The sequence below is a fragment of the Antennarius striatus genome, chromosome 21 (genome assembly GCF_040054535.1).
Source record: "Antennarius striatus isolate MH-2024 chromosome 21, ASM4005453v1, whole genome shotgun sequence".
NCBI classification, from domain to species: domain Eukaryota; kingdom Metazoa; phylum Chordata; class Actinopteri; order Lophiiformes; family Antennariidae; genus Antennarius; species Antennarius striatus.
In genome coordinates, this window is record NC_090796.1 from 4137114 (window position 1) to 4154971 (window position 17858).

Here is a 17858-nt window from a genome sequence, read left to right on the forward strand (position 1 = left end):
ACGTTATTAATCTGCGACTCCCTTCGTTTATGCGACGTACCGGACAATGTCTGGCGCTAAAAAGAGTGTTCTTCTCTCGTCTTTGGCTGACTATGGAGACGATTCAGAGCCTGACTCTGAGCCCGAAATAGACGAGACAGGTAACACAAAGTAGACTTAACACATAGAAGACTTAATTATCGTGCACATATAACGTGGACTCGCTCGGCGAGCTGTAAACTAAAACACCTAACTGGTAATTAACCCACTGGTTTTAAGCAAACTAGGCTTTAAACTAAATAGGTTTCAAGTTAACTAGGTTTTGAACTAACTAACTAACCTACTAACGAGGTTTTGAACTCAGTAGGTTTTAAACTAACTACTTTTTTAAACTAACTAACCCACTAGGGTTTGAACAAATTCCGTTTTAAACTACTGTAACAAGGTGCTGAACAAACCCACTAGGTTTTAAACTCTGTCCTCTGTCCCTCTGTCTCTCCCTGTCTGTCACTAGGGGACCATGGAGGTCTGGTGTACAGTTATGGAGACGATGCGCTGAACCGAACTGAAGGTCCAAATGACAAGGTGTCTGGAAATGAAGACAGCAGAGAGAGCAACTCGGTTAGTATCTGCATATAGGGTTGAAAGCACGTGTTTCTCTTGTGAGGAACAGGATGTCCTCTAGGTTTCATCTCTACTGACTGCTCAGTTGGTTTTCACACACTTTCGAACCTTTGAGACTTATAAAGTGATGGAAATGTTTTGCTAACTGAACTTTAGCTGTAAGTCAGTTTGTTTTGACATTGTTGATAGCTGATCTCCTGTTACGTGTCACCAGGACTGTCCTGTTCTGTATGAAATTGTTCTTTTTTTCATCAGTGAGCTGTTGATTTGTCACAATATCAGTTAAACCAATCCAGTATACATTCATTCATCCAATTACAATATTTTATTTCATTATCTAACTATAATTTCTTAGTTGAATTAAACACCTACTGTAGAAAAAGGACAACTACACAACGCTAAGTTCGCAGACAACAGCTTTGTTGAACCCTTGATAGTAATATTTTGTAAATTGTGTGATTCCATACAAAACAGTTGTATTTGAAGATTGCCTTTCACATTTAAGTATGTCATCTTTTTTATACATATTAACAGTTTATTGAAAATAGTGTTTTGACAGCTGCCTTTGACTGTCCCCTACGAAATACAGAACATTTTTAGTTTACTCTTTGTTTTTACTTTTTCTGTAGCTACAAATTTAAGAATACTGTATATAACGTACATCAGAAGGATCCCACAATGTATTAAATCTGATACAACATAACTACAAACTATTAAATCATTGCATTGCTGACAGGGTGTCAACAATATGAAATACATATGCTACTCATAAATGTCACACAAATGAAGTATTTCTACAGCACTTTTTTAGTGGTTTACATTACAGTGACTGTCAGCTTTAACCTTGAGGAAACAAATGATATCAGAATTGAGATTTCTAGCTTCAAGCAACTTGATGGATGAGGAGTTACATCTCACATTGCATGGCTGTTATGTTGACAGTTTGCTTCCTGCCTGTGATCTGTACCTGTCTGCTGCTTTCTTCTCTCAAAAGAGCATGAAACAAAAATAATTTTAATGTACCAGCATATCCACTGATTATGATAATTTTTTTCAGACTTTTGTACCCCCACCTTTGGGGGTAGAACTGATTGAGTGTCCCCAATATCTATAAAGACATTTGTGCCGTTTGTCAACTTGTGCCAGTCTTGACATTTACTATCATTGTTGAATAGACTACTGTGTCGGACTCGGACTTGTGTTATTGAACGGTTCTGCTGGTCGTCACTCGATGCTGGTTTTCGTCTGCTCTGCATCTCTGCGTAGTCTATTCTGATCCTTAGGTTGTTAACTTTCTGCATTCTTGTTTTTGTAGGAAATGGACGAGTCTGAAGAGGGGAGAGGTGCAGATGATATTGAGGTACTTGAACCCCCACCTGGTGTGGGATGGCTGTGATACTGAGTAGGATCAAGCTTTACTTTCTTATTTGTTTTGTGACTAACCGAAAGCGATGGCTGTTTTGAAGCTGCTGCCACACACTATGAGAGTGCTTCTTCACTAGATGGTGCTGTGGGCTTGTGTGTGTTTCACATTTTTAAAAAAAAATTAATTTAATTTTATATACTGATTATAATTACCGCAGGGAAATTAGTGGCACAATATAGTTAGTTCGAATTATGCATATACTGTATATGTGTGTACAGGCCCTGTACACACAAACACACACACGGGGCCTGTACGCATGCAGAGGAGGTAGAGTGGCGGGCAGCTCCCTCGTGGTGCGCCCCAAATTAGCAACTTGCAAAGGGGAATGCATCTTGCTCAAGGGCGCCTCAGCAGTGCTCCGGAGGTGAGCTGACACCTCCCACTGTCCTCCGGGTTTTGTGTAGGGCGGAAGCGGGAATTGAACTGCCGCTCTTTGAAACGTTGGACGACCCGCTCTACCTCACACTCTACCACTGAGCCACTGCTGCCCCATTAACGCTCAAATACCAGGTCAGTGGTTTGTGTTTGAAATATGCTTCAGACTGCTTGAATGAAGCACCTTGAATGAAGGTGTGAATCATTACAAGGAAGAGCTCAGCCAACAGTGTGCCATTTTAGAGCACACTGCTTGGACCTACACTAACCCCACCCTGTGTTTGTGTCTGAAAGCTATGGGAGCTTGCTGCTGCACTTCTTTGTATAGGTCAGTTAAGAGTTAATTATGCCAGAGAAACTTTTCCTGCAAACTCTGCTCTTAAATTTGTAAGTTTATGTTCAATAATTCTTATGTTGATTTGTTTTTTATTCAGCCCTCAGGAGTTTGTGACGTATGTTTCATGAATTATATAACCTGCCCTGGGTTTGCACTAGGAGGTAGTATGACTAAGCCACTGTGGCTCATTGTAAAAGAATTGAGCAATCCACAAAAAGCCACATTCTGTGTCCAAGACAGCAGCACCGCGGCGATGAGCTAAGTTCGTCGTGGGGGGTGTGGGGCAGTAAGCCCCCCTATGGGGGGGGGGGTTATTAGCATTTTTTTTTTTAGAAAATTGGCTTGTTTTCCTGCATTCTGGTGCATTCTGAGGGCAAAATCTTCTGTTCAGTTTACCTACAAAAATACCTAAAGTCAACAGTTGAAGCTTAACTATCTTTATTTCTATCGTACTTTATGCAGGTATAAATGTGAGATTCAACAATTGAAAACTTGCATTCACTATGCGAAGATACAGTCATACAAAATATTACTCAATGTTTACTTGTAAGTTTTACTTCGACTAGAAGACAGTTTAACTGTGACTTAGACACTTTGAATAATTTTGATTCTTGGCAAGATATGAGACATAGCACAAATTAAAATTCTGAATGTCACTTCGACTTTGACAGATCTATGGGAAGATCATCCTCTTCCACTGTGGAATCTTCCTTCTTGGATTCCCCACCACCACCACCACCACCAACACCATTGGTCACAGTTTAGTTTAGTTTTTTTTAATTCGATAATACGATTTTTCATTTCAATTTAAAAAGGCATGAAAAATGGAGAGCGAGGTGAATACACATTGACATGCATCGCTGGTTATTCCTGCCAGTCATAGGGATCAAAAGTCTAAGACTACAAAAAAGTATTGATAATATCTTTCATTTACCTTCTGATTGGTCTGTCACCACTCCTACCCGCTCTCAGCATTCACCGTTTGTTGTTCAATTAGAAATTTAGCACAATTTCTACTATAAAACACTCTATTCTCATTTTCTTTCGATCGATCGTCCTTGCCTTGTCGTACACCAATTCGCGGGTTTAGCTTGTAAAAATAGAATCCTTTTTTTTCATTGGACAAGAGGACATAGCGTTCGGGTCACTTCGGCTATTTCTGTTCGTATGCGCACCGCCTTGCGAGAGAAAAAGTTTGTTTTCTTATGTTATCACTTGGGGATTTTCGCGAGTCCAAAAAAGTTTTAGCCTTTTTTTCCCTAAAAATAAGAACGCCACTGTGGCTACAAAGGCTAAAAATCTTGTAACCAATCTGGAATTTACTTCGCCTATGGCGTAGTGGCGATCGGCTAGTGCAAGCCCAGCCTGTCTGATTTTAAATTTTGAGGGTTTTGATTTTAATGCCACCTGTTTACTTTGTTAGTCAATACGACGCTTTATAATGTCACTCAATACACACAAGTTATGTCTTTGAATTTTGCCCCCACGATTCTTCATTCAACAGCAGATGTGTTGTGTGGTAGAAGCTGATTAACTATGTGTCATAATGGAACAATCAGAACTGCATGGTGTCAACCAAACTAGATACACTTACAAGCTTTTACAAAACAATCTATGTCGGTCTGCAATGAGACAAGTTATGTTTCACCACTGTTCATCACGCATCAGCACTGATGTGAAACCAGAAAACATCTCTGTGTGTTTCTCTGTAAGTCGAGTGGGATTGTCAGTCAGTAGAAGGACTGTTTTCCTCAAGTTAACTGCTCGTAGGGTTTGTTCTTCTCCTGTTGGATCAAATTAGCATTAAAACAGCTAATATATGCAGACTGTTACAAGTGACTGAATGTACGGGAACCTGCTAGCTGTTGTCTGTGAGCCGAATAGAAGCTGATGATGCTTTGATACATTTTTGGCTAATGATGGAAGAGGCGGTCACCACACAGTACTGATTTAGAGGAGTGACTGAATGCTCAGGAAAGAATATTTGCCATCCACAGGGTTACATTTGAAAAAAGCATTGAATGTGTATTGTTTATGTGGAACTGGAAGTTTGTACTTTGTTTCTACTCCAAAATAAAATCTTAGTGGAAATATCTGTAGGATTTTTCACAATGTGATCATAGTGCTCGAGTCTTTGTTTAGGAAAATGGGGCAGAGGCTATCTTTTTTCATTCTAAACTGGCATGAGGATCAATGCATGATTTGTGCTAATGGTCAGTATGCTAACAGGCCAAACTGAGGTGGAACAGAATGTTAGAATTTTCATATTAACCCTTTAAGATGAAGTTAGCAATAGCCCAAGATGCTCTTAATTAAGCGTCAAGAGAATTCATAAAGTCCAATGTCGATCTTCATGGCTCAATGTGTTGACTTGTCATTGAGTACAAACCAGTTATAGCTTGGATTGTTCGAGAATAGATCGTAAGTGTAACGCAGTCATTTATGGCTGTAATTCATTTAAGTCGATTGACACAACACTTTATTTCACAAAATAGTGTTTTTTAGAGATTAATGGTTGGAGACAAGTCATTGTTTGACTTCCATTCTCTGAATTCCACTTCAGCTCAACTTAAGCTCATATCTGACTAACACTCCTTCCACTTAGCTGCAACTTTTAACATGGCCAGACTTGTAGTGAATTATGTCTTTTTTAATACCGTTCTTTTCCAAACTGACAACCGAGTTGATGTTGGAATATCGTGCAGGACTAGACATGTAGTTCGCTGAGTGGCGTCACACAAGACCAGATGATAATTTGCAATGTTCTTCTCTTCCAAAATGAGCTTTTGAAGAGAAAGCAAAAGCAAAAAGCCATATCATTTGTCCAGTCATACCTTGAATAATGCTTCATGTTTGACAACTGGAGGGGGGGTCATTTGCAGTATTCACCTTCAAATTGTCAAATTGGAATCTAAACCCAGATAAACCTGAAGACGTCTCACTCCAGAGCCAAGAAGATGTCAAACATCTGTTTTCACTAACTGAGAATGAGCCGGGGTTTGTTTTGTCAGAAAAGGACTTTTAAAGCAACCAAAAAAGAGAAAACTATTATTGTCTCTGTGTATGAAAAGTGTGATATACAGTATGAAGAGAAAGTTAATTTTTCTTTCACCTATGCAAATTCATCTCCAACACATTTAGGAAGCTAGAGTAAATGTTTAGCACCTGACTTGATGTGTTTAACACAAAGTAAACTTGAACTAAATTCTTCCTTAATAAACTCTTTGGAATTATACCAATGTGACCCCTGACCTTCCTGTGAAGTAAATTGGAAGCAGGTCTGTGAAGTGATTTTTAATCAGTTCTCAAACAGCAGGCGATGTTCATTTAATCATTTACTTGTCTAGTTGGGATTTCTGCCTGCATTCTCTGCTGTGCCCCATCTTTCTGTCCCTCTCCTCCTCCTCTTCCGCCTTCTCCTTCCTGTGCTTTGTCCAGCTTCAGGACAAATTCTTTGAGGTGACTGTGCGGTTTCTGGTTGATGATGTGATAGATATACTTTTCTGGTTTCTACTCCTTCTTGGAAGCAGTTCCCCTGTCAGCCTTTATTCTGTGCAGAGCTTGAATTGTAGTTTTATGGCACAAATGGAATGTGCTCTTTGTTATCCATCTTCATGTCTTTCCTGAGAGCTGCAAGGTCAGCTCGCCAGCCCATAATTACCTGTTTGGAAACATGGTTAAATAATATCCACCTGAGGTCCTACTAACATTAATGATTGAATTCTCCTATCTAAAAGAGATCTAAATGTCCCATCACTCTATCTCCTCTCCCCTTTTCTTCCCTCTTGTTTTTGTGCAGATCTCACAAGCAGAAAGAAAGGACCCCCACGAACTTGTTGGTGAGTACACATCCACTGACATGAAAATCAATGTGTTGTCAGTTGTTGTTTTGTACAGTCTTCTGATAGGCAGCTTTCAATTTTAGCAGAAACACAAATACATTCAATACTTTCATACATTACTTCAAGCAGCTCATCCACCCAGTTCTCATTCCTTCATAATGAATCCTTTTATCATCTCCTCAACGTATATACTGTATTTGAATAAGCTCACTTGAAAACCTCACACTGTCATGCTTCAACTCCATGCACTACCTGAAAATCAAGCGCCGAACCAATCAGGGCACCCAACCAATCACAGGGCATCTGCCAGAAGGAATCACATGAACTATATGGCGTAAGGCATTGGGCAGCGAAGCTTTTTGTTGCGGTTACGCCTTTCGTTCACACGACAACTCAGATATCAGGGACAAAAACGCTGGCCAAAGTGAAGTTTTTTGAAAACGCCAGTTCTGGGTTGTCGTGTGGACGCTGTAACCAAATCTTTTTCTATCTTGGGGGCGTCTCCCTGCAATGAATACCACTCTGACGTTAGTGTGTGTGACCCGTGTCTACATGTACACACAGAATGGACAGAGTTAAAACCAGCTATTTTATGACATATAAACGCTCCATGTTGAAGAGGCATTGATAAACATGGTTGACAGTTGGATATTTGTTTAATTTAATTTAATTTTTAATTTAATATACTGTTTTTGATCCCCGAAGGGAAATTAAGAATGCACACTCTAGCTAATGATTCAAACGCATGCATATACCGTATATATTAGTGTGTACAGGCCCCTGTAGCACACACACACATACACAAGGGGGCCTGTAGGCATGCAAGGGAGGTAGAGTGGCAGGCAGCTCCATCTTGGTGCGCCTTAAATGAGCAATTTGTAAAGGGGACGGCACCTTGCTCAAGGGCGCCTCGGCAGTGCTCCAGAGGTGAGCTGTATTTTTTGGACGGGAGCGGGAATCGAACCGCCGATCTTGAAATCATAGGACGACCCGCTCTACCGCCTGCTTTACCACTGAGCCACTGGTCTGTTTCTTTCTTTATGAGTCATAAAGTTTATACAATGGTCAAAAATGTTGTTTTTAAATAAAAACCAATGATATGACCCAAACATAATCACTGGCTATACCTCAATGTTACAAAAGTACAATCATTGTCCATACCCCAACTCAAACCACCCTGCCCTCACTGTACATGTTTACTGTATTTTCATTTTCGTCATGTCCAAATGATCATTTTCCATACTGCCAGTGTGTGTGTGTGTGTGTGTACTGTATACCTGTGCAAGCATTTGAAGTTAAAAGTAATTTACCTAAGGGAATTATTAATAAATTTATTTCTTTTATTTTGTATTTTTTATACACACACACACACATACACACACGTTTTTGAGCAGAAAGTTCAAACAGCAGGAACGACACAGAAAACGCCAACAATATCTGAGTGAAACTAGCTAGCTAGGCAAACAGTCTGTCCAGCTATGGTTTTCATTTGGAATGGGACAATCGATGTAGTATCCAAAGTGCTCCTCGGGCATCTGACAAAAATGGTCTGTAAGTAACTACATACAGTTCTTTTCATGTAGTCAGCTAACAGAACTATCACTTCTCCAGAATTTCTTTTCCACTTGCTCTTTTGTCAGGTGCCTTTTCCTTTAACGTTAGCTCCTTTCCCAATCTCATGATTAGTTACTTTCTTTCTCCAGTTAGCCTGCTAACATTCATCTACAATGCCCGCCCAGAGCAATCAATGATTTGCCAACACAAAGTCGTTACGTCACTACAATGATTTTTGACTACGTTGGGTGCGCTTGGTTTATAACACCAATACATTTGTTTTCATATGTTTGTTATGAAGTCTGATATTATTGTTTTATCATGGAATTTACACTGGTTTCCGCTAGTTCATTAGATAATGATGAAGACTTGCAGCTTCTTCATTGTCCAACGGGATGGATTTTACTTCCCAGGCATGGAAACATATTAAAGGAATTAGAATTTACATTTCAATGGACACAGTAGTCCCCATTACCTCACTGATATTGATGAATTTGCACTTTGACTGATTTTCCTTGTCCTCGTCTGCAGATGAGTGAAGACATGTACAGTATATGAACCTAATTCACAATGAGACACAGTGAAAGTATCTTACAGCTTTACTTTTAGCTGTGTCAACGGGGTGTTGCTGCAGTTAACATATGAGCATTTGCGTTTGTCTGCTGATTGACAGATGGCTTGTGGGAGATGGCTGTGGTTAGTGAGTGGTGACTGACCTGCCCAGGTGTGTAACTGAACATCAGATCAACAGTATGTGAGTTATGGGGTGCGACATTTCTCCCATTAGTCTGGTGAACTCGTCACTTTTGACGCTGATGGTTTCCTCGGAGCCTGCAGCCAGAGTTAGGGACGCTGCTTCTGGTAGTTAAAGCTGTGGGTTTGAGTCATAGCTTGAGCCCCGAGTCTTGACAGAACTACAGTGGAGCTCAGCGATTCTATCAGGAAATGTCAAAGTGCACCTGGCAAAAGACCTCCATCAGCAGCCTGAAAACGGCTCTTTGTTCACGCACTGAAGGGACAGACATTGTCTGCCCGCAAAAAGACCATCAGGGGCCCAGATTGTGACTTTCTGTGTGAGTCTGGAGGAGAGATGGAATAAAGCTGCAGAATAGAATCCTCGCATTGTTATATGCTGCATCTCCAAGCCTTTTCTGACAGTCATCTTCAGATTACCACTTCTATATCCACCGCAACGGGTCATGGGGAGCCGGAGCCTATCTCGGCGGCATAGGGCGTGAGGCAGGGGACACTCTGGGCACGATGCCAGTGCAATGCGGAGCCACACACAAAGACATACACACATGTACACCATGCACACACACACTCATTCCTACGGGCCAATCCATTTCCCAATCAACCTGAAGTGCATGCTTTTGGAGGTGGGGGGAAGCTGGAGAACCTGGAGAGAACCCACGCAGACACGGGGAGAGCATGCAAACTCCGCACAGAGCGGGACTCGAACCCAGGTCCGCCGTGTTGTGAGGCGGCAGCGCTAATGTTATATGAGAATGTTTCTATCACAAATGATGAACCCTGTTGTAGCTACAATGAGTCATTGTCATGGGAGAGAGTTAAAAGTAATTCCAGGCTACCATGTAAACCCTGTGAGTCATCTGACTTACCTTGTCAGGTTTTTTTTGTTGGAGGCTACAACATTTTCCTACGTATTAATATGAGGCTCACAAGTCATTACATACATGGAACCATTTGTCTTCCCGTAACTGCATACATCCTTTTTTTTGGCTGCTTCGAGCAATACGTTCACTATATGCTTAATGTTAGCAGCCCCTCCTTCTGTGGGGGGTGGTGAGTGAATCACAGCTATATCAGTGATGACGCAATAGGAGAGAGATGGTGCTGTGCCACGGAGCTCAGGGTGGCAAGCCAGTGTGGATCTGTGGTTCCACTGAAAACACACACACCATGAAAATCAGCTAAGGTGGTGACTGCAAATGGCTGATACTGCAGCTATGTTTGAGGGTTGATGCTTTTTTGTGTACAGCAAGGCAAGGCTGAAAGATGGCACATGAGGAAAACATCTTTTTTCACATCCATTCAAGTTTTTAGCTGTCCACATTCTGTGCAGAATATTGGAAGGAAGAGACACGCTCCCTGCGTTTGCACTGGTGTGCACATACTCACACAGCACAGCATTAATTCACAGTGTGATTGGTGGTGCTGATTGACTGTCTGAATGGGGTAAGGGTGACATAAAGGAATGCCTGGCCTGCAGTCAGAGAAAGCAGAGAGACAGACGAGTGGAACAGGGAGAGCAAAACAAGGGATGGGTCCGCGGGGAGGGAAGGAGGTAGAGGAGGGGAGCCTCCCTTTTCCTCACAAGCCCCGACAACAGCCACACCCCGCCTGGGATGTGTGCTCCTCATATCACACTGCCTCCTAAAACTACCGGCACACACGTAGGAGGGATGCTCAGGAATTCAGTAGCTATGTCTTCTATCGCACAGTGAACTTTTGTTTCATTAGCCAAAGCTGTTCTCCAGGTCATATTCATATCCCAGTGATATGCATTTGTTCAAACAACAACAGCGTCGGTTTGTTCCTCTGTGTAACAACAATCCCTTAAGCTGGTTCTCATATGACATGTGAAGACCTGCAAGACAGGCAGAGAGGGAAAGTTCAAGCAGAAGAACTCATGTGTTTCTGTCTTTGTCACAGCTCTGTTTACAGAGAAGGTGAGGAACATGTCACCTGATGAGATCAGGATCCCCCATGAGCCTTCTGGACGCTGCTCCAGCCAACTACAGGTAGTCACATCTCCATGTACAGCTTCGTTTAACCACATCAGTCTGACTGCAAATGGCTTCTGGGTGGCCTATCTGGGATTGTGACTATTGTGAGAGCTTAATAGAGTAGTTGTATGTGTTTGTGTGGCTGTAGCTTCATTCGGAGATAACTTGTTGTTGTCAGAATAACCTGTGCTCCAAACCAAGATCTCACTTTTTCTTTATTCCAATCAGGGGTGGAAATGAACTCATACAATCTCCCCTGTTATTGTACTAGCAGTATCATCTTTTGTTATTTTAGCTTTCATTCTGCATATTGTCTATCTAATGTCACTATGATATGCACCACGAGGCAGGTGAGTACACAAGCCCAACTTGGTAAGGAAACAGCAATCAGAGCTGCAGGACTGGTAGTAGTGATCACCTCCACCAGGACAGCTCAAGTCACAGAGCAACACGCACGCACGCACGCACGCACACACATACACACACACACACACACACACACACACAAACTCAGAATGTGTTTACAACATGTTAAAGTTCAGTTCAAGTTCAACGGGACCGCCAGTTCAGAATGCACTCGTATCGATCATGTTCAATCCTGTGTTGTAGCTAACGCCAGCGTCCCCCCAGCCATCAATGTGTCAGGCATGAAAACACTGCAAGGTAGTAACTTGGAAGCACAAAGTTAAAAACAGCATTTTTTCCCTAGCATTCCCCTCTGCCACCGTGCTGCTATTGTTTGCCTAACTGCACATGCTTCTGCTGCAGCTGCCAGCTCCTTGTGGCTTGGTTTAACCTAGTCGTCATCGTTGTTTGACTGACAACATTGATGGTGGATCCTGCCAGATGCTACAATGGAAGAAGCTGAGCTCAGACACTTGTATTTTTCTGATGAAAGACGACCTGATGGCCCTGATTGATCTGTTTGTTTTATAACAGGACAAGATCCGCACGCTCTACGAGAGGAAGCTCCATGGGGATTTTGATACCAACAGCCACATCCAGAAGAAGAAAGAGTTTCGGAACCCTAGGTATGCAGTTCAGCTCACTAAGAATCCAAATCAAACTGACTGACTGTCAAAGGAGAAAATAACTGTTGTGGTTTTTCTTTCAGTATTTACGAGAAGCTCATACAGTTCTGTGGCATTGATCAGCTAGGAACAAACTACCCAAAAGAAATGTTTGATCCTCACGGCTGGTCAGAAGAGTCATACTACGAGGCTCTAGGTGAGCAGTGGTATTTCTTCACAACGGCTGTTTTGTGAAGAAACACAGAGCTCATGTATGTGTGTCATCCTTGTAGCGAAAGCCCAGAAGGTGGAGATGGACAAACTGGAGAAAGCCAAGAAGGAGCGGACAAAGGTGAGTCTTAAAAACAGAGACTCTTCATCTGTGTATCAGGAGCAAGTCTTCATCAGCTGGACTTCATTTCTACTTTCCACCCATCATGAATCAATCAACCTTAATTTGTATATCACATCAGCAGACATACAATCCAAGATTAGTTCTCATCACTGCAGCTCAGGCCAAGCCCAGGGCCGCTGTTAGCTCAGCTGAAGCCTTTTGTGTTTTCTCATTGGGTGTCTGTGTAAACACTCATCTTAACAAAGACAAAGAGCATTATCTGTCATTATACACAGGGATGGTACAATGAAATTGAAAGGCCAGATGGAAAGTCGGTCTAGAGCCGCTGCACCCTGGGTGCGCCGCCACTACGGGCCAACATGACCTAATATTCCTTAGATGCATGTTTTTCCTGATAATGGGGGGAAACTGGAGAACCCGGAGAAAACCCATTTAGACACTGAGAGAACATGCAAATTTTTCACAGAAAGGCCACGTTGTAAATGATGGGTTTGAACCCCTGACCTTCTTGCTGTGAGGCAGCAGTGGTAACCACTACTCCACCGTGCCGCCGTTAAGTCATCTGCTTGAAGACGCTGGAGTGTGTTTAGTTTTGACCGTTATTTATTTATTCATTTACGTTGAAACAGTCATCCAGGTTTTCAGTGCTGGGACTTAACGGTGATGACATTGTACACAAAACTGGCCCTTGTGGTTGAGGAAAACAACTCAGATGAGTTAAGAACTGGACTTGACTGAACATGCACGCTAGAGGAGCTGCTGTGTTCGTGTCCACTATGTAAAGCAGTCATTGGTACGCAGCGGCGTTGATTTCAGAAGAAAATAATTCTGATGTGAGAAAGAAACGGGAATGGATCCTTTTTATTAACTCGATACTTTATACTTTGAATGCGGCCTTGACGAAAGCGGACAGGTTTTAGCTGTAGAGATGTATCACAATTAAAATCAGTGATTTGATCAACTTTGTGCTTCACAGATCGAGTTTGTCACAGGGACTAAGAAGGGCACCAACCCCACCAGCACAGCAGCCTCTAGCAGCAGCACCACCACTGCCACAGGTAAACGTCAGCCACGGCTTCTTTGAGATCAAAGATATAAGATCATTTTAAATCTTGAACATCTACCAGGAAGGATGCTGCTGAGATTACACAGTAAGCAGCATTCATGTTCTGGACTCGGTTTATTACATCCATTCCACACGAGCTTTACACCAGAGGTCCCAAACCTGTATTGTTCCACGGAAAGGTTTATTGTCACAATATTTTCACAGACCGGCCTTTAACGGACCGGTGCAACGTCAAACAGTGTTTTAACGGACTAGTTTAAAGCTACGTATTTCGCTCTGATTCTTCTTGTGTTTTCCACTCTTGTTTTTCATGATATAACGGTTGATTTTTCGGTGCTAAGCTGAACAAAGACTTGTCGCTCAGCAAAGACTGAGCGACATAATCAGACCGGCCAGTGAGATACAGTATTTCCTGCACTGTTAGGCGCACTGGACAATAACGTGCACTTTCAATGAATGGTCTATTTCAAAACTGTTTTCATATATGGGGCGTATTGGATTATAAAGGCGTACTGTCAGTTTTTGAGAAAATTAAAGGCTTTTGGGCGCACCTTATAATGCAGAAAATACTGCAATTAAACTGTGTTTTCTGAAAATTGTTAACGAGAGCTCATGGATAACACGGGAGCTAAGCTAACGCAAACTAATGAAACATGAGATTTTACTGGTAAGACCATGTTTCTTTCTTGTATCCTTGCGCAGGTACATGAGTGCATGCATACATGCGTGCGTGCGTGTGTATACACGTAGCTCTCCGATCACTTTGTGGAGCTAAAGCTGCTTTCATTCACCAAAAAACAGATAATTGTTCTGAATTAGAAGCAGTGCTAACCAGTTAGCCAAATGCTGAATTCACAGTTTGTGAGGAACTGTCATGGTGTACTTGTGATCCAGGTCATTACTAATACACACTGCTACGTAGTCTAATCACATCCCACACACACGACTGAAGTGGACCTAAATGCTAACTGAGTTCAACAGCTTGTGAGAAACTTGCAGTGTGTAGCTCTAAGCTGGGACATTACTGCACAATGCTACCGTAGCCTGAACGAACTCCCCCCTCGGGGATTGCCACGCCCTTGGGCATATCAACCAATCAATATCGTCAATCACTCTGTCCAATCACAGAGCGGATTTGTGACGTAACAAATACACTCCAGCAAAAGCCGATTGTTTTGATTCGGTCTGGGCCATGAATTCCTAAAACTCCAAATATCTATTGATGAAGGAAGCGTTTACCAGATTCTAGGAGTTGGTCGGGTTAGAGAGGACCACTATGCATATGAAGAGACCTGAAAAAGTGTGATTTTCATAATAGGACCCCTTTAACAGCCTGGTTTAATGACAGTGTTTTAACGGACTGGTGAAATGTCAGACAGTGTTTTCACACTGTCAAGTAACTCAATGCTTCCTGCTTCAGACAGGAAGTGGAATAGCTACACCTGAGCAGGTGCAACTGCTTGTGTCTCTAGGTGACCCTACTTCTACTTTAATTGCAGTCACATGTGTTTGAATGGCACTTCAGAGCGAGTTTTGAATTCTGTCCAATATTAAAAAATACATTAAGATCCCGTCTCTAAATAAATATTGGTCCAGTTTTATTAGTAGATCTATCTGAGACGTCTTCAGAACCTTTTTTTTTTTTTAAGCATCCTCTCTTTCACGTGCTACACGTACTTTGACTGCCGACTGATGACATCATGTGACTCGACCTCTCATCCAGCCTTGCGGGCAGAAGGGCATGTCTGGAACATCACCCCAGCCAGAACCAGGAGCTTTCGATGATTGGGGGTTTGATGGGGGCCTTGCGGGTGAGGGCCACCTTCTGGCTCTTCACGTATTATGCTTTGTTGGCCTCCAGACGTTCGACGGCGCTCAGTTTACAGGCCACCGGCTCAGCCTGGCGGCAGAAGTAGTCTGGCCCCTTGTTCAGAATCTTGAAGGACAGACAGACGTAAAGCACACCCCTCTCAGAGAGGCGTCCAACGGGTGCAGGGCCTCCACTGTCACCCTGGAGGAGCTGCCAAGAGGAAGAACTCAGTGAGAACGCGAGCAAAGAACTCCGACCCGACAGGACTGGGATGTGAGAGGTGGCCCGGTCCGGCGACAAGGATCAGTGAACACCCACTCAGAGGCCCCATATGTCCTCTAAGCTGAATCAGTGTTCTCGTCTACATGCATCCTTGCGTCTTCGCCGCACATTTTTTGACAGGGACACACGCTTGTCAGACAGCAAGCTTCCCTGGGAGGCAAGCTTTAAATGCACTTCCATTCAACAAAAGTTTTCACAATTTTTCCTTTTCTCCACTTTAATTTCTAACCCATAAATCGGCATTATGTGTTGATGTCGCGCAAGCTTCTTGTCACGAGACTCACCTCCGTGATTCTGCCTTATTAAAGTCAACCAGACGACAACACAACCTCTGCTCGTTTCACACACTGCAGTGAGAAATAATGAGTTAGACAAGCTGTTGCTTATTCTTGGAGGGTCTGGTTGGGTTTCTCTGTCTGTTAAAGCAGTTTGATATCTCTGCTGATGTGATTAAGTGTTATACAAATACTGTAAAATTCAATTGATTGATTGATTTTCACCATGCCTCCAAAAAGGATGCAAAAGTTGGAGAAAAAGCAAGCGACAATGAGTGCTCTCTTGCATAAAAAAGTTAATGAAGAAAAAGAGACAGATATTACTGAAATTTGTGATGAGAAGGCTCTGTCAGCTTGGTGCAGTGTCCACAGGAGAATACAGTATATGAATTAAAGTGGAAAAAACCTTTCTATATTTCTAAAACTGTTTTTTAATGACTACCAGGCTTTAACACTTTGATAAAATATATAATTTTATTCTTTTATTTTTTACTTCAACAGTTATGTTATTAATAAATACATTAAAATTAACAGTTTGTTTTGTTTTTATATTGTACTATTGGCAAAACTCCATCCTTGCGTAAACTTCTACCGTATATTCTGTTACTACTTTTGAGATGCATAAATGTCATGTTGGGATGCACAAATTTTTCTTGATGCGCATCCCAGGGATGCACTACTTTCTTGAGGTAAAAAGCTCTTTTGAAAAAAAAGATTTTATTTCTAAATATAATAAATAAACTTAAATCCAATGAATCAATTTTATTAGCAGTGTTTTGTGTTTTTTTCCCTGTTTTGCTAGCTTGGGGGAATTTCAATTTAATGGTAATGTATTCTGTTTTAGCTGCCAGAGCGGCACCTCTGTGACCAAGGCAAGCATCTTGATAAGCGTCAAGAGTGACCCATAGACAGATGTGGAGGAGAGAATCTGCTCTTTTTAAAACAAAACATTGTTCAGAACTCGGATCAAAAATTAAACAAAATGCGTCTGATTTCCACGTCACACTTGAGTTTGCTGAATATTGGACTAAAATTGATTTGTTAACTGTTTGTTATGTCACAAATGATGGCCGTATGCATCTTAAGATCACTATGCTCCTTCTGCAGTAGTAATGAAAATGGCCTTAGTGTCTGCACATGCATCATTCACTCCCCTCTTCTTTGTTTCCCTCAGCAGATGCCCAAAAAAGGAAAAGCAAATGGGACTCTGCAATCCCTGTGACTCTGGCCCAGCCCCCTATTATCACCACCACTGCTACCCTACCTGCTGTTGTCTCCGTGACAACAACCGCCAGCGGCACCAAGACCACCGTCATCTCTGCAGTAGGAACAATATCAAAGAAGGCTAAGCAGTGAGCAGTGAAATATTTCCATATTTCCAGTAATTGAATAAAGCCTGGATCCACATCCAGACAAGCATATCATTGAATTCCATATACTCAATGATTCATCACTGAGCTTGACAATGAAAACACTGTGTGGCAGCGATATTGAATAGCAAAAAGACAGAGTTAGAAAACTGATTTGTGTCTGAATGTCAGTGATGCAGTTATTACACGAATACTTTGTTGATATTTGACAGGATTGTGAAAGACAGAATGGGAAATGTCAAGACATTCCAACTTGTTGTTCCATGTTAGTTTTATGTTTTCAAAAGAAACTTGTACAGTAAGTGTAAATAGTCAGAGCGCCCTCTGGTGACCACCAAAAGAAAATTACTGAAGACACCATAATATTCTGTTTGTGGATGTAACTTAAATTAAATAAAGTTCACATATATATGTATATATCATGTCTTGTTTCTCTTTTTTAAGATTACATTTATCTGTCAAAGTTGCTGTGAGCCGCATTTACATAATCCTTGAATTTATTGCAAAAACTGCATCTACAATGACTCAAAGTAAACTTCGATATAATAATCATCAGTATAGCATCACTATTACTGCACTTATGTTTGCACACCTTATCACCTTGGGTCTGTTTCACAAAGGAGGGTTAACAAACCCTGTGTCAAACCCATGGCTCAGGGTTGACTTACCGTGGGCTTGGGTTTCCAGTTTCACACAGGCTGCTCAGGGTTAGTTTTGTTAACCCAAGGTAAGTTCACCGGAGTTTATCAGGTGCGACGCAACTCTAATAATTCATTGTCAATGGAGCCCCGATTCAACGAGTC

At 41.9% G+C, this 17858-nt stretch overlaps 1 protein-coding gene across 2 annotated transcripts; it reads left to right on the forward strand.

The window, feature by feature from the left end:
* Positions 1-19: 19 nt before the first annotated feature.
* Positions 20-17472, forward strand: LOC137588407 (SAP30-binding protein-like). 2 transcript variants are annotated; one of them, XM_068305477.1, is made up of 10 exons: positions 20-140; positions 494-600; positions 1919-1963; positions 6541-6580; positions 10814-10902; positions 11827-11918; positions 12002-12114; positions 12191-12249; positions 13229-13310; positions 16860-17472. In XM_068305477.1, the coding sequence occupies exons 1-10, from the start codon at positions 47-49 to the stop codon at positions 17039-17041; spliced, it is 903 nt and encodes a 300-aa protein (XP_068161578.1). In that variant the 5' UTR covers positions 20-46; the 3' UTR covers positions 17042-17472. The 2 variants fall into 2 exon arrangements, with proteins under 2 accessions (XP_068161578.1, XP_068161579.1); XM_068305478.1 differs by having other exon boundaries at positions 16863-17472.
* The last annotated feature ends 386 nt before the right edge of the window (positions 17473-17858 follow it).